At 38.5% G+C, this 21,939-nt stretch overlaps 6 protein-coding genes and 2 pseudogenes across 6 annotated transcripts; 6 read left to right on the top strand and 2 right to left on the bottom strand.

Annotated features, from left to right (window-relative positions):
• Positions 1 to 1,314: 1,314 nt before the first annotated feature.
• On the top strand, positions 1,315 to 3,599 carry LOC111218084 (olfactory receptor 6N2-like). The gene is made up of 2 exons (XM_022740177.1): positions 1,315 to 2,198; positions 3,581 to 3,599. The coding sequence occupies exons 1-2, from the start codon at positions 1,315 to 1,317 to the stop codon at positions 3,597 to 3,599; spliced, it is 903 nt and encodes a 300-aa protein (XP_022595898.1).
• Positions 3,600 to 4,218: 619 nt separating this feature from the next.
• On the top strand, positions 4,219 to 5,160 carry LOC111218085 (olfactory receptor 6N2-like). The gene has a single exon (XM_022740178.1). It carries the CDS (start codon positions 4,219 to 4,221, stop codon positions 5,158 to 5,160), a length of 942 nt encoding a protein of 313 aa, XP_022595899.1.
• A 2,601-nt stretch (positions 5,161 to 7,761) lies between these two features.
• On the top strand, positions 7,762 to 8,682 carry LOC111218086 (olfactory receptor 10AG1-like). Its single transcript, XM_022740180.1, has one exon. It carries the CDS (start codon positions 7,762 to 7,764, stop codon positions 8,680 to 8,682), a length of 921 nt encoding a protein of 306 aa, XP_022595901.1.
• Positions 8,683 to 10,104: 1,422 nt separating this feature from the next.
• LOC111218087 lies at positions 10,105 to 10,932 on the top strand (annotated as a pseudogene).
• A 178-nt stretch (positions 10,933 to 11,110) lies between these two features.
• LOC111218089 (olfactory receptor 6N2-like) lies at positions 11,111 to 12,037 on the top strand. The gene has a single exon (XM_022740184.1). The coding sequence runs from the start codon at positions 11,111 to 11,113 to the stop codon at positions 12,035 to 12,037; it is 927 nt and encodes a 308-aa protein (XP_022595905.1).
• Positions 12,038 to 13,517: 1,480 nt separating this feature from the next.
• Positions 13,518 to 15,352, bottom strand: LOC111218090 (annotated as a pseudogene).
• A 1,613-nt stretch (positions 15,353 to 16,965) lies between these two features.
• LOC111218091 (olfactory receptor 11A1-like) lies at positions 16,966 to 17,892 on the top strand. Its single transcript, XM_022740186.1, has one exon. The coding sequence runs from the start codon at positions 16,966 to 16,968 to the stop codon at positions 17,890 to 17,892; it is 927 nt and encodes a 308-aa protein (XP_022595907.1).
• A 2,095-nt stretch (positions 17,893 to 19,987) lies between these two features.
• Positions 19,988 to 20,935, bottom strand: LOC111218092 (olfactory receptor 13C2-like). Its single transcript, XM_022740187.1, has one exon. It carries the CDS (start codon positions 20,933 to 20,935, stop codon positions 19,988 to 19,990), a length of 948 nt encoding a protein of 315 aa, XP_022595908.1.
• Between the last annotated feature and the right edge of the window lie 1,004 nt (positions 20,936 to 21,939).

The raw sequence follows: 21,939 nt of genomic DNA on the forward strand, positions 1-21,939 counted from the left end.
AATTTGAGTAACACAAAATAAAACGGGAAATGACACAGTGAAGAAAATAAAGAAAACATAACCTACGCCTACGTCCACACTACTACGTTTTTGTTTTAAAACGCATCTCGTTTGCTACGTTTTCGCCTCCCGTCGACTCGACTCAAGAGTTTTCACGCACCGAAAACTGAAACTTTGGGAAACGCTGCTGACCAGATTTTGGGTTGTCAGGCGAAAACCGAGACCTTTGGAAAAGATGACGTAGACACCCATGGTCACTCCCTTATTGGGTTTCACCAGGTTCCACAATAACAGGTGAAAGCGACAGTAAAGCACATTAAAGAAAGTGGAACATCTGTCCCAGGGAACAAACATTACTTCTATCTGAAATAAAACTGGAAATAGTTGTCATATGGGATGTATTCTGCTTTGGGTAGTCTTATTGGCCTTTTACAGAGTGATACATCTTTCTAGAGAAACAATCTTTGCTCTTATCCTAAATGAAATGGTACCAAGTGATACAGTATGAGTGTGAAGCTAAGTGAAAATAAGAATGGATCAATCAGCATGATGTCATTTAATGGACACTGTTTAAAACAGATCTAACAGCGCCTGTGGATTCAGGCCTCCAGAGTTTGATAAAGTTGTTTACATGTTGATCACTCTTAGTGGAAAGTTTAATGAGATCAGATAGATAGATAGAGAGATAGATAGATAAATAGATAGATAAAAGTTGAATGGAGGCATCCACAAGGCATGCTGATTAGATGCCCAAACCATCCTTACCCAAGTCCAGGCCTTGAAAGCCAGAGACATGGAGGGCATCTTGTGGCTGACATCCAGAGGTTTTTCAAAAACAGCATGAAGTAAAGGACATGCATCACTGACTTCTTCAACTGCCAAATCACATCCGACATTATCCATGAAAACCAGATCTCACAGGAGATCTGTCTGAGCAGTGTCACAAACCAGTGTAAAACAGATCTAATAGTGCTTGTGGATTCAGGCCTCCAGAGTTTGATTGTTTAAGTTTAAGTTAAGTTTGTTTAAGTTGTTTACATGTTGGTCACTCTTAGTGGAAAGTTTAATGAGATCCATGGAGGATGAATCTGTCCGATAAAACCATTTCACATGCTCCAACAGTTTCTGATTCCTGAGGTGGAGATGAACAAGTGAATTTCAAGATGAGATTACTGTGAATAAGAGAAACCCAATACAGAGACATGTTATTGTAATATTCAAAGTAAGACCTTTTACTTTTCAACTTTCATTCATATATTCCTGTTAAATTATCTGCCTATTTCAATCATCAAGATTTCATATTTAACTTTTTTAATGGATGAAGAATTAAATATAACATATATAACTCTTGGTGGGCATGTAGAAGTTCACAAATACAGATACCTTTATTTTATTATCATTTTTACAGCATATATTCTAATAATCTGCAGTAATTCTACTATTGTGTACCTGATCTGGATTCACCAAAACCTCCATGAGCCTATGTACATTTTCATTGCAGCTTTGTTAATCAATTCTATTCTTTACAGCACTAATATCTACCCAAAGCTTTTGATTGATTTTTTATCTGAAAAACAGATCATATCTTATGAAGCCTGTCTTCTTCAGTATTTTCTGTTTTATGCTTTAGGTGGTTCAGAATACTTATTGTTAGCAGCCATGTCCTATGACAGGTATGTGTCTATATGTAAACCTCTGCAATATCCAACTATCATGAGAAAAACAACTATTGAAGTCTTAGTGGCTTTAGCTTGGCTTTTCCCTGCTTGTCAGCTTGTGGCAACAGCAACGATGAGTGCTAATCAAAAGCTCTGTGACTTTACTTTGAAAGTCATTTTTTGCAATAATTCAATTTACAAACTTCACTGTGTGAGTTCAAGAGCAATATCTATATATGGCGTGGTCATTTTGCTAAATGTTGCACTTTTTCCCATGCTCTTCATACTTTTTACATATGCAAAAATATTTATTTTAACATATCGCAGTTGCAAAGAAGTCAGGAAAAAAGCTGCAGAGACCTGTTTACCTCACCTGCTGGTTTTGATGAACTTTACCTTGCTGTGTTCGTATGATGTTATTATAGTTAGACTGGAATCTGATATTCCGAAAATTGCTCAATTAATAATAACTTTACAACTGGTTTTGTATCACCCTCTATTTAATCCAATCATTTATGGCCAGACGGACTCGGCACCCCCGTTTAAATTTTGTGCAGACCCTGCCTGTCAAAGTTACATTTTATGAATCCCAACAACTATGTCTACATTTTCAGAAAGAATTATTTGTCTCCTTTTTACGGTTTGGCCGTGAGCTCGAGTTAAAAATAAAAATAAAGGTTATTTTTTACTGCTTCACGCACTCTAGCCAACTGATGCTTTCTCTCTAACTTTGAAGAAAAAGTGATTTGCACTCCTCCTTTGAGTGCTCATAGTTTGAAAAGTTTACATGTTATGTAAAAACAGTTCCTATGTTTTGGAGAGAGCAGAAGTTTTCCTCCGTTTTATAGTTTGAATCACATTTCTATGTGCAGGTATGAGAGAGCTGGGTGACTCGGAAAAAAGGTGAAATTTTGTAGAAAAAAGGTGGGTTTCTAAAGAAAATTCCAATGCATTATTTATTCCCAGTATTTTGGGAATAACTTTGGGAAAAATTGGAATTTTAACACCAAAAGTCATAGCACCTCTTTCAGGATCAAGACGCACGTTTTGATGTATATATTACCGGGGTTTTCTCAAAGCTGCGGGACGAGTTACGCGCCAAAATTTCGCGGAAGAATAATAAACCCGAGGCCCGAGGCACTCCTCTCAGCTATTCTACTCGTGGCACTAATAAGAGCTCTGTAAGAGCTGGGATACCACAAAGCTGATGTTTTTCATCCATTTATTAAAGAATGTTTTTCAGGACAGAATGACATAGAGGAGAGGAACGTTCATAACATTTCCTCTTTGTTGAGAGTTTCTGTGAGACAAAACTAAACTTATGTACGGGACTATATTCTTGACCTCAGTACCAAGAATCTCAACTCAAAGCCTCCATTAACAGATGGATGGCTCACCACATTTGTATTGTACATGAATCCATGTGGTAGGAGTAGTAAGTGTAGTAGTGTCCAATTTGTTTTGAGTCGATCATCTGGAAAACTCGCTCATATCATTAAACCAGGAAAAACTAAACACAAAGAACTAATGCTGGAGTGGGAGGACAGAAACTAAAAACACTGAGGAGGGAAGGACAATGAAACAACTGAAACACCTCAGGGCGGGAGATACAAGGGCAGGAAGTGAAGGATCTGAAACGATCAAATTTGAGTAACACAAAATAAAACGGGAAATGATACAGTGAAGAAAATAAAGAAAACATAACCTACGCCTACGTCCACACTACTACGTTTTTGTTTTAAAACGCATCTCGTTTGCTACGTTTTCGCCTCCCGTCGACTCGACTCAAGAGTTTTCACGCACCGAAAACTGAAACTTTGGGAAACGCTGCTGACCAGATTTTGGGTTGTCAGGCGAAAACCGAGACCTTTGGAAAAGATGACGTAGACACCCATGGTCACTCCCTTATTGGGTTTCACCAGGTTCCACAATAACAGGTGAAAGCGACATTAAAGCACATTAAAGAAAGTGGAACATCTGTCCCAGGGAACAAACATTACTTCTATCTGAAATAAAACTGGAAATAGTTGTCATATGGGATGTATTCTGCTTTGGGTAGTCTTATTGGCCTTTTACAGAGTGATACATCTTTCTAGAGAAACAATCTTTGCTCTTATCCTAAATGAAATGGTACCAAGTGATACAGTATGAGTATGAAGCTAAGTGAAAATAAGAATGGATCAATCAGCATGATGTCATTTAATGGACACTGTTTAAAACAGATCTAACAGCGCCTGTGGATTCAGGCCTCCAGAGTTTGATAAAGTTGTTTACATGTTGATCACTCTTAGTGGAAAGTTTAATGAGATCCATGGAGGGTGGAGCTGTCTGATAAAACCATTTCACAGGCTCCAACAGTTTCTGAGTCCTGAGGTGTAAACAGGAGCATATTCTAAGTGAATTTCAAGGTCAGATTACTGTGGATAAGAGAAACCCAATACATAGACGTGTTATTGTAATTTTCAAAGTAAGACCTTTTATTTTTCAGTTTTTATTCATATATTCCTGTTAAATTATCTGCGTTTTTCAATAATCAAGATTTCATATTTAAGTTTTTTTAATGGATGAGGATTTAAATATAACATATATAACTCTTGGTGGGCATGTAGAAGTTCACAAATACAGATACCTTTATTTTATGGTTGTTTTTATAGTATATATTCTAATAATCTGCAGTAATTCTACTATTGTGTACCTGATTTGGATTCACCAAAACCTCCATGAGCCTATGTACATTTTCATTGCAGCTTTGTTAATCAACTCTGTTTTTCTCAGCACTAATATCTACCCAAAGCTTTTGATTGATTTTTTATCTGAAAAACAGATCATATCTTATGAAGCCTGTCTTCTTCAGTATTTTCTGTTTTATACTTTAATCGGTTCAGAGTTTTTACTGTTAGCAGCCATGTCCTATGACAGGTATGTGTCTATATGTAAACCTCTGCAATATCCAACTATCATGAGAAAAACGACCACAAAAGTCTTTCTGGCTTTAGCTTGGCTTTTCCCTCCTTGTCAGCTTGTGGGATTAGCAGCAATGAGCGCCGATCAAAAGCTCTGTGGCTTTACTTTGAAAGTCATTTATTGTAATAACTCAATTTACAAACTTTTTTGTGTGAGTTCAAAAGCGATATCTATATATGGCGTGGTCATTTTTCTAAATCTTGTCGGTGTTCCTGTGCTCTTCATAGTTTTTACATACACCAGAATACTTATCGTATGTTATCAGAGTTGTGGAGAAGTCCGAAAAAAAGCAGCACAGACCTGTTTACCTCACCTGCTGGTTTTGATCAACTATTTTTTTTTGATTGCGTATGATGTTATAACAGTTAGACTGGAATCTGATTTTCCCAAAACTGTACGTCTGATAATGACTTTACAATTAGTTTTGTATAATCCTCTTTTTAATCCGATCATATATGGACTTAAAATGAGAGAAATCTCTAAACACCTGAAGAGGTTGTTCTGTCAAGATAAAAAGAATGTATGTTATCAAGACTGATACTTTCATCTGTAATAATTATGACTACAATAACCACCACTAAAAGATGAGATCACATTAGACCTGTTTCAGCCTCTTTACTCTGTTTGTTTAAGAGTTTGTTTTAAATTGTACTGATAACTTTTCAAGAGAGTCCCAATCAGGTAAATGTGAGGGTGACTTTTCTGTCACAGCCTAGAGCATCTGCTCTCATCTGCCAGAGGACCTCCTCTAAGGCCATAGTATCCTCTTTCAAATCATCAATTTAACATTAGTTTTTACTCTTGTCATTTTTACTTGCTTTTTATTTCAATATTGTTATTGTCTCTAAATTCTGTTTATATGTCCCACCACTGTGTTACATGATGTGTGACTGGGACCCCACTTGATAACTCAAGAACAATTTACAGTAGAACCTTAATAGTCCTTGTATAGTAAATTATCTGGTTGGATTCTGGTGTGATATTCTGCTTAAATATGCATTTTAATGAGGAAACACCGATTCCCCAGAAAGTTCTGTAACTCCTTGAAACAGCGAACAGGTTCAAATTGATACCACATATGTAAAATGCGAAGACAAACATGTCAATATAAAACATCTAACAAGCTAATTGGTTTCCTTTAATAGGAAACAGTTTTTCCTTTGAACATGATAAAATAAAAACAGTACACAGTAGAAACTTAATTCTTAATATATGGTAGATTATCTGATTATAGTTTAGGTCAATATTCTTGATGACAAACTGCTACTACTGTAAGAGTATCGCGATTATAGCAACACATAAAGCAATCCAAGTGCCTCTTGTTGATTGTTGATTTTTAAATACACCCTTTTCACTTTATGACAACTTTATTAATATGGCCATAAAGCAGACATTTTAAACCTTAAAGACATCATGACGTGGGCAGGTTGATAAAATATGTTCAATATAGTTCTAACAATAAACACTTACCACTGCAACTTCAGAGACCCACAATCTGGACCTACTGCAACTTTATGAGCAGAAAAATATATTATTTTGCAGCCACGCAATTTTTTTTGAGCATAATATTCAAGATTGACACCACATCCGTAATTATAGTCAATAGAGAGAAAGCAGACACCTTTAATCAGTTTGCCATCGGATCTTTTGTGGATAAAGTAATGTAGGGGAAAGGAACATTCAAAATATCTTTCTGTGGAACTTGAGCAAGGAAATTCATTCTTGGGACAATTGTTGCCACTGCAAGGAATACGACCCCCGAGGCCATTAATTACCCAACTATCATAACTATGACTCATCTGTCCATTGCTACCATGAATCATCTGATTGTCACTGCTACAACTCAACTGACCATTGCCAACATGAGCAAAAATTATCTGGTGACCATTAGCCAACTGATTCCAAACCACACCTCCCAACTGCGTGCCATTGCTCCCCATCACCATCCAACCATCATGGATCAGTCCGAATGATATCCTGTGAAGATTGTCTCAAAGAAACAGCTCAAAACTTGGATTCAGCCCAACAAAAAATACCACATAGGGCCTACCCAGAGTTCTGAGTTATTACACAGAAGATTGCAAAGGCACATTCAAATCCTTTGAGTTGACTTCTGAAAGTGCATTACTTGAAATTACATTCCTGACCTTTGGACATGATGCAAGTGGCAAGACAGAAGAAAGCTAGGCCAGTAGTAGTGGATCCCTAGTCTCCAGGAGTACTCTCCCTGAATGGGACTGTCAAAGCCTCGACATAATGGCCATAGTGTGAGTATGAGTCCATACAGCGAGATTCAGCCTGTAGCTCACCACATATGACTGTCTGCCCTGCTCCAAGAGGAGAAGGTCTTGGATATGGCTTAGATGGAGACAAATCTGTCTAAACATATTTACAAGTGACTATTTCAAATTCCAGAGTTAACCATAAGCTTCACTCACATTCCCTTTCTAATGTCACGCTTGTTATTTTTTACATAAATTGTAAAACATGAACTGTAAAGTGACGTAGCTACATGAGTAGACGGTGTTGCAAAACAGTAGGTTACATTGCTGTAAATCCAACAACACCGTAAAACAGCCAATACAAATAATAACGTTTGAAATTACTTACGAGTTGATTTAATATTAATAAACAAAAACTGAAAAACTTGCGGACAGTTAGAGAAACACGAAATTTAAAATATAAATTTGATATGACATTTTAACAAATCTACTCATGGACCACAAGGGGCTCTTTTTGAGAAAGGGGGGGGGTAAACAACATAGAGTGCAGTACCATTATTGTTGACACAGGCAACATTTGGGGGATACATGTCCCAGTAAAACAGGTGAAAACACGTCTCAAGAGTTTGACAAAGTTGATTACATGTTGTCTCTTTAGGTGAAGAGTTTAATGAGATCCATGGAGGGTGAAGCCATCTGATAAAAACATTTCACAAACTCGAACCGTGCTCTTTTTGAGCTACACAGATGAACACATACTGAGTGCATTTAGAACTCTAGTAACTGTGAATGTATGAGCCATTCAATTGTAAATTCAACTCTATCATCAAACTCAGTCGTCTTTACTCAAATGTGATTTAGGTATGTTTATTATATAATCTGCCTGTTTAAAACATTGTTAATGTTTGACAATCCCAATGGATGATGACAGAAATGTAACATATATAACTCTAAATGGTTATGTAGACGTTGAAAAATACAGATATTTTTATTTTGTAATTATCTTTACCATATATATTTTAATAATTTTCTGTAATTCCATCATTGTATGCCTCATCGTGATTCACCAAAGCCTCCATGAGCCTATGTACATTTTCATTGCAGCTTTGTTAGTGAACTCGGTTCTTTACAGCACTGTTATCTACCCGAAGCTTCTGATTGACTTTTTATCTGAAAAACAGATCATATCACATCCAGTGTGTCACTTTCAATATTTTATTTTTTACAGTTTAGGGGGTTCAGAGTTCTTACTGTTGTCAGCCATGGCCTATGACAGGTATGTGTGTATATGTAAACCTCTGCGGTATCCGACCATCATGACAAAAACTACGATCAGTGTTTTCTTGGTTTTGGCTTGGCTCGTACCTGCCTCTCAGGTGGCAGGATCAGCTATATTGAGTTCTAAGAGGAAAGTCTGTCACTTTACTTTGGAAGGAATTTTTTGTAACAATTCAGTTCACAAACTTCACTGTGTGAGTTCAAGAGGCCTATCTATGTATGGTGTGATTATTTTGCTTAATATTGTATTTTTTCCAATGTTCTACATAGTTTTCACGTACATAAAGATACTTATAATCTCCTATCGAAGCAGCAGAGAAGTCAGGACAAAAGCTGCACAGACCTGTTTACCTCACCTGCTGGTTTTAGTCAATTTTTCATTGTTGTGTACTTATGACATCATTATACTGAGACTGGAATCTGATATTCCAAAAACTGCACGTTTAATCATGACTCTACAGGTCGTTCTGTACCATCCTCTCTTTAATCCGATCATATATGGACTGAAAATGAAAGAAATCTCTAAACACCTGAAGAGGTTGTTATGTCGTGTAAAATGACTGAGGGTCATTTCTTCAACAAAGAATAATGTGATTTTTTTTGTTCCCTGGAAAGTATTTTTAACAATTTGTTTTATAATGAACACATTAATGATCATCGGGAACCTCAACAATGTGATGGAAGTTACACAAAAGTCACTTTTTATTGAAATATACCTGGTAGGCTATATAACAGGTAATCACAATTAATAGTTTTTTCAATTTCCATTTAATTAACCATACCTAAATACAACCTTGTTACATTCATGAGTACCATTATCTCTGGTTGTATTGATGAAGCTCATAATGATCATAGAGTGAAGATGAACACTTTCAATGTTGTAAAATCAAGTTTAAAAAGTGAGTTAATGTGATGGTTGATATTTAAACTGAAGCAGATGTTTCTCTTGTTTTCTTTATACTGTAAATGCAAGTCAAACTAATAATTTTTTTTTTTTTTCGGAGCGTCGTGTGGCGTAGTGGTCTAAGCAGGCGCCCCATGTGTAGAGGCCCCAGTCCTCGCTGCAGTTGGCCCCGGTTCGAGTCCCGCATCGGACGGCCTTTGCTGCATGTCATTCCCCCTCTCTCTGCCTCCCCATTTCCTGTCTCTCTCTACTGCACTATCAAATAAAGGCATAAAAAACCCAAAAAATATACTTAAAAAAAAAAACTAATAAAATATTTTTAGTAGCAGTGATATTGATGCTCCCACCACTGAAAGTCTCAGTGCATTTAATATTGTGTTCTCTGGTCCACACAAATCTGACAGCAGAGAGAAAGTATTGAAACTCTTCAGTGTACAGCATGAAAATGAACACTAGACTGAGGTGACGTGATGACGGTCATCAGAACTGGACTTTACAAGTATGATAAGTATGATAAAAGAAAGTTCCCTTGAATTATATAAATCTTTATAATGGATCCACCTGAAGTTGTGTCAGTGTACTCTGATGATCACTATGTACCTGGTCTGAGGGAAACCTAGACATAACAGTTTATTAACATCAGAGCGGTGCCCAAAACAACAAACAATAATTTAATTAATTAGTCCTAAACTTCCCTGGCAAAGAAAACTAGACGTACATAAATGACATATCTCTAAACCACAAACAAGAGGAAACAAAAAAGGCCTCTCCCTCAGACCAAACTGTTACTAGAGGCCTGAACTACGAAGCGGGACCTGAGCTTAGCGAGGTCACTTCAGGTTTGAAGTTTCCCCTTTTTGCTGGGGACCCCCAGGAACCACCTCAAGGATCCCTGGGGTTCCCCGGACCCCACTTTGAGAACCACTGCTCCACGCACTGTGGTAACATTGTTGTTTCCAGATGCACAGAAAAATGTAAAGAGAGCAACACCCATGTAAACAAAGTCTAACACCTACGGGTTCAGGCCTCCACAGTCTGATGGAGTTGTTCACATGATATCAGCTCATGGTGGTGAACTGTTATCTACCCAAAGCTTCTAATTGACTTTCTATCCGAAAAACAGATCATATCTCATTCAGCTTGTCTCTTTCAGGTTTTCATGTTTTACTCTTTAAGTGGTTCAGAGTTCTTACTGTTGGCAGTCATGGCCTATGACAGGTATGTGTCTATATGTAAACCTCTGCAATATCCAACTATCATGAGAAGAACCTCTGTGAGGATGTTCCTGGTTTCAGCCTGGATTCTTCCTGCTTGTCAGGTCGCAGTGCCAGTCGTACGACACAGTAACACAAAACTCTGTCACTTAGTTTTGAAAGGTGTTTTTTGTAACATTTTGGTCAACCATCTTTACTGTGTGAGTTCGAGAGTGCTATCTGTATATGGTCTAGTTGTTCTGCTTAATGTTGCACTTTTCCCCACGCTCTTCATACTTTTTACCTACACAAAGATCCTAATAATCTCCTACAGAAGTTGTGGAGAAGTCAGGAAAAAGCTGCACAGACCTGTTTACCTCACCTGCTGGTTTTAATCAACTATTCTTGTTTGCTTACGTATGACATCATCATAGTTAGACTGGAATCAGATTTACCAAGAACATTACGTTTAATAATGACTTTGCAAATAATAATGTATAATCCTATAATATGTACACATTAATTGTTCCAGATAGTGCGCACGTCCCCGCAGAGGTGATCACATGCGGGTTGATGCATTTCCTTCTCCATATGCCCCCCAATTAGGCGCCCTTGGTACCACAGGCCGCCGCTGGTCCAGGACTCTAGAGTTTGATGTTGTTCACGTGACGGAAGCTATTGATAGAAAGTTTAATGAGATCCATGGAGGGTGAAGCAGGCTGAGAAAAACATCACGAGGGCCGAACACTTTGGTTTGAATTCTACATATCTGTATTTGCAAGAATATTTCAAAGAACACAGTCCACTTCAAGGTCAGGTTACTGAAAAGATGAGACGATCCACTACAACATATAGTGTGAAGTATGTTAGCATTTTCTTTAGACATCCTCAATGGAAAATAACCTAAATACAACTTACATAATTGTTGATGGGTATGTGGAAATGACTAAATACAGATATCTTTATTTTGTGATCATGTTTACAGCATATATTCTAATAATCTGCAGTAATTCTACGATTGTGTATCTGATTTGGATTCACCAAAACCTCCATGAGCCTATGTACATTTTCATTGCAGCTTTGCTAATCAACGCTGTTCTTTTCAGCACTGCGGTTTACCCAAAGCTCTTCATTGACTTCTTATCTGAAAAACAGATCATATCTTATTCAACCTGTCTCTTTCAGTATTTCATGTTTTATTCTTTAGGTGGTTCAGAGTTCTTACTGCTGTCAGCCATGGCCTATGACAGGTATGTGTCTATATGTAAACCTCTGCAATATCCAACTATCATGAGAAGAACCACTGTGAGGATCTTCCTGGTTTTAGCTTGGCTTGTACCTGCTTGTCATGTTGCAGTACCAGCTGTTCTGAGTGCTGATAAAACACTCTGCAGCTTTACTTTGAAAGGAATCATTTGTAACAGCACATTTTACAAACTTCACTGTGTGACTTCAATTGCACTAAATATATATGGTTTGGTTGTTTTTGCAAATATTATAATGTCTCCTTTGCTCTTCATTCTCTTCACATACATCAGGATAATTATAATATCTTATCGCAGCAGTAGGGAAGTGAGGAAAAAAGCTGCACAGACCTGTTTACCTCACCTGCTGGTTTTAATCAATTATTCCTGCTTGAGTGCATATGATTTCCTTCTACTGCGAATAGAAACTGATTTTCCTAAAATTGTACGTTTCATAATGTCGTTACAAGTGATTCTGTACCATCCTCTCTTTAATCCGATCATATATGGACTGAAAATGAAAGAAATTTATAAACACCTGAAGAGTTTGTTCTGTCCAGGCAAAATAATCTGATTGTTAAAGTTTATAATGTTGGTAAAGTGAACAACAGCTTAGAAAGCAAGAGTATGTCCACATTTCTGATTTGGTGGTATACGTATGTACTGTAGGTGAAACTGTAGTTTTATGCAAAGACAAAACTGTTTTTCATTTTAATTTAAAATACATAAATAATTAAACTGTAGTATGGTTTATTTATATATTATATTTGTAACCTGTATTGTAGTTGCTGTCAAATAATAATTCTTGTCACTGTGATACATGCGTCAAATTCTAGGCTGAAATGTGCATACCCGCATACACACACACTTGCACCTGTTGCACTGGTGACAATTAATAATAATAATGATAATAATAATAAATATGATATTAATAATTGCCTAATTCATTACAGTGTACGTGGTTGTGATGCCCCCAAAACGTGGAAATCTGAATAAAAACTGGTAAAAATGTCACATTGTGTTGTAGATTTAATTCGAATCTACACTCAACAACCCATAATGACAATGGTTTTAGAAGTTTTGGCAAATTTATAAAAAATCTGAACTGAAAAACTGAAATCTTTTCTTATTTACAGAAGTATTCATACCCTTTGCTGTTGCTCTAAGCTGTGTTCAGGTGCTTCCTGTTTAATTATTCTTGACATGTGTCTCGGACTTGATTTTAGTCCCTCTATAGCAGATGTAATTGATTTGACATAGTTTAAAGGCACCTGTGTATATAATGTCCAGACAAACACCAAGTCATGAAGTCCAAGGAGCTCTCTGTAAACCTCCACAAGCTGCTCCACCATTGTTATCTTGGCATTGCCTGACTTCGCCTAACTTCTGGCTAATCCAAAAATGGGCAAAGAAATGGAGCGTGTTTGGAACTGAGACTTTGTGGCAACATATGCTCACCCACCTGTCACTCAAAGCAGCACACCCTCAATAATGTATAACTTTAAGCCTTAATAAAATTGAAATGGTTGAGTTATATAAAAATTCACCCACGTACAGGTGTCATGAAGGAGGAAATTAGCTCTAGAGACCAAAACTGTTTTTTGCACCAGGCTGTAAACATGTTTATTTCTGCTGTAAAGATGGACATTTTAACATTTAACCCTCCTGTCGTGTTCGCCTCCGCCCCTTACTTTAGTGTTCCTGGTCAAAATTGACCGGTCTGTTTTAACTGTTTTAACTGCTCTTAAATTAGCACAAAAAACATTTTTCACCACCAAATTTTTATTCAACATTCTTTAGCTGTGAACAATGTCTCAAAGTAGTGTTTAACATGAATTTATGGAATTAGACATAAAATAAATGCAGTGAAAATACAAATAGGCACTGAAAATGTATTACAAAATGAACATGTAATGTAAAAAATAAATGGAAAACCAAAGACCAAACTCAACATGAAGTCGCGCTTGTGTGTGTGTGTGTGTGTGTGTGTGTGTGTGTAGGTGTGTGTGTGTAGGTGTGTGTGTGTGTGTGTAGGTGTGTGTGCGCATGTGAATTCATGCACATGAGTGGCATGTGACACTCAGGTCAGAGTGGGCCTTGCAAACATAGGCATCACATTTGCAGCATCTCAGGCTTGTTTTGTTGTCTCTAGGGGCACAGAGCTCACAGCGCTTCCTTTTCTGCCCATGTCCTTGTTGGGGGAGAGCAGCCAGGGCAGCGGCTGGGGCTGGGGCTTGCACACTCCTAACCAGACTGGCATAGGCTGGTGTGCGGGGAATGTGCTGGCACCGTTGAATAACAGGAATCACCAAAGCTTTCCCCAGCTCTGCTAGGAAAAGTCTCCTCTTGAAACTCTTCCCCTGATTCCAGGTTGGGTCGATGGCTGTCCACACCACATATGTGTTGAGCGCAGACACATCAAGGATGTTGTGGAACAGTGCCACAGGCCAGCGGGCTGTCATTCGCTTGCAGGTGTATGTACCAGTAAGCTGCAATAAAAGGAACAATAAATAAGAGATTGGGAACAATATTGAATCTGTTGTACACAAAATGCTATGATTCACATAAATAAGAATAAAATAAAATGCATGATGGATGAAACTTTACATTACCTTATCAAGGCAGTCACTGCCTCCTTTGTTCTTGTTGTAGTCCTGGATCATAAGTGGTTTCCTGTCCTCTGTGGTGCTGACAGTGGCGTCTTTGTGTAGCGTGCTCATCAGGATGACATTTCTGTTCTTCTTGGGAACATATGACACAAGAGTGTGTGTCAGTGAAAGCAAATTTTGATGAGAGTGCCTCTCTTCCTCTGGTCGATACCAGTGCAGGGGGAAGTTCAGGCTTGTTCTTCCTCACTGTCCCTACCATGGTGAGCTTTCTTTTCAGCAGCTCCTGACCAAGAGCATATGATGTGAAGAAGTCACATGTGATATTATGCCCTTGGAGACCGGTTGTCATGTCCAGCACAACACGCATGCCCTGGTTTTTTTCGGCCCTTCCAGTACTGGGTTTCCCCATGTATACCTGCATATTCCAGGCATTGCTGCTTCTGGCGTCACATGCTGCCCAGATCTTTATTCCATATTTCCCTGGTTTGCTTGGAATGTACACCTTGAAGGAACAGCGACCTCTGAAAGGAACCAGGCGCTCATCAACTGTCACCTCAGGGCCTGGATTGTACATAAGTGGTAGGCGCTCCACCCACCTGTCCCAAATGTTCCTGATGGCAGCCAGTTTGTCATTTCGCCAGCGGACGGGTTGTGTATCTCTGTTATCAAATCGAATAATTCTTGAAAGGACATGAAACTTGTTGTAAGGACATAGTTGCCCGGAATATAGGCCTGCCAGACTCTGCATCCCACAGACTTTTTGTAGCCTCATTGTTTGAGCGATATACTCCTGCTAAAATCAACAGACCTATGTAGGCTTGGAGGTCTACCAGGTCGATTTCTCTCCAGGTGTCCCCAAACACCCGCTTCCCCTCCAGGTTTGTCATCTCCAGTATAATTCCCTCAATGGACTCTGGTAAAAAGAGTTGGAAGCTGGACTTCATGTCATCCACACGAGATGTCGCATACCGTGTTGGCCCTGGCGTCATCTTTATGATGTTTTCCATTCTCGCTCTACTTCCTCTGTCCTGGGGGGATGAAGACCAGAGCAAGTGTCCACTCTTGGACTGGAAAGTCTCCTCAGGTGCCTGTTCTTCAGGTGCCTCTCCCTCTGTTGACTGGTCAGTCTCCTCAAAATCTGGATCAATATCTGTGTTGTCTTCCACTTCCGAGACATTCTCCTCTATCTCTGGTTCAATTTCAGTGCCCTCTTCATCATGTCCAAAAACCTGGACCAGAACCTCTTCGACAGAGAACCGCTTGGTCAGTCGCCTACTCATTGTGCTCAGAGTAAAAGGAGTGCAAGGCAAACATCAAGCTATATATATGGGGTCTGTGTGAAGATGATACATTGATTAGACTGGAAGGTGTGGTTCACGTGGGGGATAGGCACAAAAGCGTGGGAAAGAGATGGGTTCACATAACAGACACCTGTCTAGTCTGTGTGAAGATATGATACATTGTTTCATCAGGAAGTTGGTTCACGTGGGAGGATCGGCACATAAAGCGCGGGAAAGAGATGTGTACCCGCAAAAGACATTGTTCAGTCTGAAATGTGAGTGAGTGAGTGAGTGAGTGAGTGAGTGAGTGAGTGAGTGAGTGAGTTAGTGAGTGAGTGAGTGAGTGAGTGAGTGAGTGAGTGAGTGAGTGAGTGAGTGAGTGAGTGAGTGAGTGAGTGAGTGAGTGAGTGAGTGAGTGAGTGAGTGAGTGAGTGAGTGAGTGAGTGAGTGAGTGAGTGAGTGAGTGAGTTGAGGTGGTGTGTATGAGGATGTTTTCTGTCAGATGGATGAATATAGTCTGGATACCCATTCATTTCCTATGGCAGTCACTTTTGACCGGGAACACCACAGGTGTAACAAGGTTGATTAAAACACTCAAAATTCAATGAAAGAGGTGATCATCACTTTTATATGTTTGAGTGCATAGTGTGGAGGATATCATAAGGCCTTAAGGCAATCAGATGTAAAACACAATATTTATGAGTGTTTTAAGTTGTAAATCGGTCAGATTTGACCCGAACACGACAGGAAGGTTAACTCATGATAGGTACAATATCCAACTATCATGAGAAGAACCACTGTGAGGATGTTCCTGGTTTCAGCCTGGATTCTTCCTGCTTGTCAGGTCGCAGTGCCAGTCGTACGACACAGTAACACAAAACTCTGTCACTTAGTTTTGAAAGGTGTTTTTTGTAACATTTTGGTCAACCATCTTTACTGTGTGAGTTCGAGAGTGCTATCTGTATATGGTCTAGTTGTTCTGCTTAATGTTGCACTTTTCCCCACGCTCTTCATACTTTTTACCTACACAAAGATCCTAATAATCTCCTACAGAAGTTGTGGAGAAGTCAGGAAAAAGCTGCACAGACCTGTTTACCTCACCTGCTGGTTTTAATCAACTATTCTTGTTTGCTTACGTATGACATCATCATAGTTAGACTGGAATCAGATTTACCAAGAACATTACGTTTAATAATGACTTTGCAAATAATAATGTATAATCCTATAATATGTACACATTAATTGTTCCAGATAGTGCGCACGTCCCCGCAGAGGTGATCACATGCGGGTTGATGCATTTCCTTCTCCATACACCCCCCAATGCAGCGGCGCCCTCGGTACCACAGGCCGCCGCTGGTCCAAGACTCTAGAGTTTGATGTTGTTCACGTGACGGAAGCTATTGATAGAAAGTTTAATGAGATCCATGGAGGGTGAAGCAGGCTGAGAAAAACATCACGAGGGCCGAACACTTTGGTTTGAATTCTACATATCTGTATTTGCAAGAATATTTCAAAGAACACAGTCCACTTCAAGGTCAGGTAACTGAATACATGAGACGATCCACTACAACATATAGTGTGAAGTGTGTTAGCATTTTCTTTAGACATCCTCAATGGAAAATAAACTAAATACAACTTACATAATTGTTGATGGGTATGTGGAAATGACTAAATACAGATATCTTTATTTTGTGATCATGTTTACAGCATATATTCTAATAATCTGCAGTAATTCTACGATTGTGTATCTGATCTGGATTCACCAAAACCTCCATGAGCCTATGTACATTTTCATTGCAGCTTTGCTAATCAACGCTGTTCTTTTCAGCACTGTTATCTACCCAAAGCTCTTCATTGACTTCTTATCTGAAAAACAGATCATATCTTATTCAGCTTGTCTCTTTCAGTATTTCATGTTTTATTCTTTAGGCGGTTCAGAGTTCTTACTCTTGGCAGCCATGGCCTATGACAGGTATGTGTCTATATGTAAACCTCTGCAATATCCAACTATCATGAGAAGAACCACTGTGAGGATGTTCCTGGTTTTAGCTTGGCTTGTACCTGCTTGTCAGGTTGCAGTACCAGCTGTTCTGAATGCTGATAAAACACTCTGTAACTTTACTTTGAAAGGAATCATTTGTAACAGCACATTTTACAAACTTCACTGTGTGACTTCAATTGTGCTAAATATATATGGGTTGGTTGTTTTTGCAAATATTGTAATATTTCCTGTGCTCTTCATTCTCTTCACATACATCAGGATATTTATAATATCTTATCGGAGCTGTAGGGAAGTCAGGAAAAAAGCTGCACAGACCTGTTTACCTCACCTGCTGGTTTTAATCAACTTTTCCTGTTCGAGTGCATATGATGTCCTTCTACTGCGAATGGAAACTGATTTTCCTAAAACTGTACGTTTCATAATGACGTTACAAATGATTCTGTACCATCCTCTCTTTAATCCGATCATATATGGACTGAAAATGAAAGAAATTTATAAACACCTGAAGAGTTTGTTCTGTCCAGGCAAAATAATCTGATTGTTAAAGTTTATAATGTTGGTAAAGTGAACAACAGCTTAGAAAGCAAGAGTATGTCCACATTTCTGATTTGGTGGTATACGTATGTACTGTAGGTGAAACTGTAGTTTTATGCAAAGACAAAACTGTTTTTCATTTTAATTTAAAATACATAAATAATTAAACTGTAGTATGGTTTATTTATATATTATATTTGTAACCTGTATTGTAGTTGCTGTCAAATAATAATTCTTGTCACTGTGATACATGCGTCAAATTCTAGGCTGAAATGTGCATACCCGCATACACACACACTTGCACCTGTTGCTAAAAATATTCTTATCCACCATTGCCTAATTCATTACAGTGTACATGGTGGTGATGCCCCCAAAACGTGGAAATCTGAATAAAAACTGGTAAAAATGTCACATTGTGTTGTAGATTTAATTCGAATCTACACTCAACAACCCATAATGACAATGGTTTTAGAAGTTTTGGCAAATTTATAAAAAATCTGAACTGAAAAACTGAAATCTTTTCTTATTTACAAAAGTATTCATACTCTTTGCTGTTGCTCTAAGCTGTGTTCAGGTGCTTCCTGTTGAATTATTCTTGACATGTGTCTCGGACTTGATTTTAGTCCCTCTATAGCAGACGTAATTACACGTGTATATAATGTCCAGACAAACACCAAGTCATGAAGCCCAAGGACCTCTCTGTAAACGTCCACAATAAAACACAGCTCAGAGTGAGCTGCTCCCTCATCGCCATCTTGGCAGTGCCTGACTCCGCCTAACTTCTGGCTAATCCAAAAATGGGCAAAGAAATGGAGCGTGTTTGGAACCGAGACTTTGTGGCAACATACGCTCACCCACCTGTCACTCAAAGCAGCACACCCTCAATAATGTATAACTTTAAGCCTTGATAAAATGTAAACAGGTGAGTTATATGAACGGGTGTCATGAAGGAGGAAATTAGCTATCAAGACTAAAACAGTTTTTGTACTAGGCTGTAAACATGTTAATTTCTGCTATAAAGATGGACATTTTAACATAGGAGTCTATGGGGACTGACTCACTTTTGGAGACAACCTCAAGTGGCCATTAGAGGAACTGCAGTTTTTGGCACTTCCAAGTTGGCTTCGTTTTTCAGCCTCAGAGGTTGCTGCTTGGTAGAGGCATAGATTGGGGCAAGGCTGTAAAACCATATTTTATAAGCGTTGAGTGTTCCTAGCAGCACAGTGGCCTCAATAATTGTGAAATGGAAAAAGTTTGGAACCACCAGGACTCTTTCTAGAGTTGGCTGTCTGACCAAACTGAGTAAATAGGGAAGAGGGGCCTTGGACAAGGAGGGTGACCCAGCAGTCCCTCTAACTCAGGCCTTGAAGAAAAGGCATATAACAGCCAGCTGGAGTTTATGAGCTGAATTGGTATTTTGTTTCACTTGATTCATTTAAGGTGGCACACTAAAACCCCAAATCCACCAAGGCTAAATTTAGCCTTGAGTAATCATGCTACTTCCATGTTTCCAACTAAAATTCCAGCGACTCTGTGTTCGCCTTTTAAAATGTCTTTCTAACTACACAACACAAGTTTGTATCACAGACTTTCTGTTGTGAATTTGTCTTCTGTAAAACCAGTCTGAGATAACCCAGATGGCATCACTGTGAGATCATCAGGGTTTCTTTTCTCACACTTGACAAATTGATATTGTTCAACTGTTTTCACAGGCTGAGAAAGACAAACCATGACATGGAACCTTAATGTCTAAAATTGGTGGACTCTCCCTTTAATTGATTTCCTTCTGTTTGCCTTTGTGAACATCAAGCTACAGCTGTAGCCTGTTAATCTACAGTAAATACATTCATTAAAAAATAAAATTACAAGCTGCGATTATGCAAAATTATGAATGACTCTGAGAGTTCATCAGGAAAGACCTGTACCATTAGAAACAGTGGTGTGGAGCTCTGAAATCATTTTATTAGATTAAATCACACAGTGCTGAATCATAATCTAACTAATATGAATGAACACAGTCCAAAATGCAAACATACTCTGTATCAGTCCATTAGATGGCTGCCAAAAAACACATCTCTGCATTATCATTACAAATGAAACTACATTACTTTAGTTAACAGTGTAGATTTAATGGTGTGATTTAACAGCCTCTTGAGGTGTTTAGAAATTTCTTTCATTTTCAGTCCATATATGAATGGATTAAACAGAGGATGGTAAATGATCATTTGTAAAGTCATTATTGCATGGGCAAGTTTTGGAAAATTAGATTCAAGTTTCACTATAACGACATCATAAGTAATAAAAAAGGAAAAGCTGATTAAAACCAGCAGGTGAGGTAAACAGGTCTGTGCAGCTTTTTTCCTGACTTCTCTGCAGCTTCTGTAGGAGATTATAAGGATCCTGGTGTATGTGAAGAGGATGAAGAGCATGGGGAAAAGTCCAATATTTAGCAACATGAACACACCATATATGGACAGTGCTACTGAGCGAACACACTGAAGATTGAACATTGCATTATTACAAAAAAGTCCGTCCAAAATAAAGCGACAGAGTTTTATATTGGCATTTAATACAGCCGACACTGCGAGCTCACAAGCAGGCACGAGCCAAGCTGAAACCAGAAAGACTTTGATGGTTGTTTTTCTCATGACAGTTGGATATTGCAGAGGTTTACATATAGACACATACCTGTCATAGGCCATGGCTGACAGAAGTAAGAACTCTGAAGCGGCCAGAGTGTAATATATATAAGTCTGAAACAGACAGGCTTGAAACGAAATCATCTGTTTTTCAGACAAAAAGTCAATCAGAAGCTTTGGGTAGATATTAGTGCTGTAAAGGACAGAGTTGATCAACAAAGCTGCAATGAAGATGTACATAGGCTCATGGAGGTTTCTGTGAATCACGATAAGACACACGATGGTGGAATTACAGCAGATTATTAGAATATAAACTGTAAACATGATCACAAAATACAGATATCTGTATTTCTGCACTTCTAAATATCCACCAAGAGTTATATACGTCACATTTAATTCATCATCCATCAGGTTTCTCCAAAGTCAAAATGTTGATCAGTAACAGGCACAACAAGTCTGACTTTGAGGTTCACGGTAACTTATTACCTGTACTAGATGGTCTTATTCACCAATGTTACAGGATGTGGAGTGTTTGACTCAGTGGATTGTTTTTATCAGACTGCTTCACCCTCCATGGATCTCATTAAATTTTCCACTAACATGTAAACAACTCCAGCAAACTCAGGAGTCCTGAACCCAAAAGTTTTGTTACTGTAGACCTCTTTGCTGGGTGGTGCCCCTGTTACAGTTTTCTGTTTTTCCCATCAGTCTTCACTCAATAACCCATTATGTCAAAGTGAAAACATGTTTTTAGAAATGTATTTATATTTAAAAAATGAAAAACTCTTATTTACTCTCTTATTTACAAAAGTATTCAGATCCTAAGATGTGACACAAGTTGAGAGATTGAGGTGCTTTAATTTCCCTTTATTTACATCTAAAACCTGATTAGTCGGCTGTAGCAAACTGAACTGACTGGACATAATTTAGAAAGGCACACACTGTTGCATGTTTCTACTGTTTAGCTCACAGCTGTCAAAATAAAAGTCAGTGCCACTGTTATATACAGTGTGGTCAGAAAGTCTGAGACCTGGATCTCACTGTACTTTTATGCCTCCACGCCGACAACAACCAGGGCCGGAGGCATCATGTTTTCGGGTTGTCGACCGTCCGTATCTCAGTAACAGCTTGAGCGAATTTGGTACAAACCTTCACTTGGACTCAAGGATGAACTGAGTAGCTTTTGGTGGTCAAAGGTCAAGGTCACAGTGTCCTCACAAAACACGTTTTTTGGCCTTCTGAATACGATATGTCAGTAACGCCTGGAGGGAAAATATAGAAAAACATAGTTTATTTGACTGTTTGTGTCTAGATCCAGGTGCATATTCTATATTTACTTTTAGATTGAGCATCTTTGGCAAAATAGAAATCTGTCTTGTCTTAACTTCCATTTCACACTCTTACCAAGCTTT

The sequence above is a fragment of the Seriola dumerili genome, unplaced genomic scaffold, assembly GCF_002260705.1.
Source record: "Seriola dumerili isolate Sdu_G_001 unplaced genomic scaffold, Sdu_1.0 BDQW01000052.1, whole genome shotgun sequence".
In the NCBI taxonomy this organism is placed as follows: domain Eukaryota; kingdom Metazoa; phylum Chordata; class Actinopteri; order Carangiformes; family Carangidae; genus Seriola; species Seriola dumerili.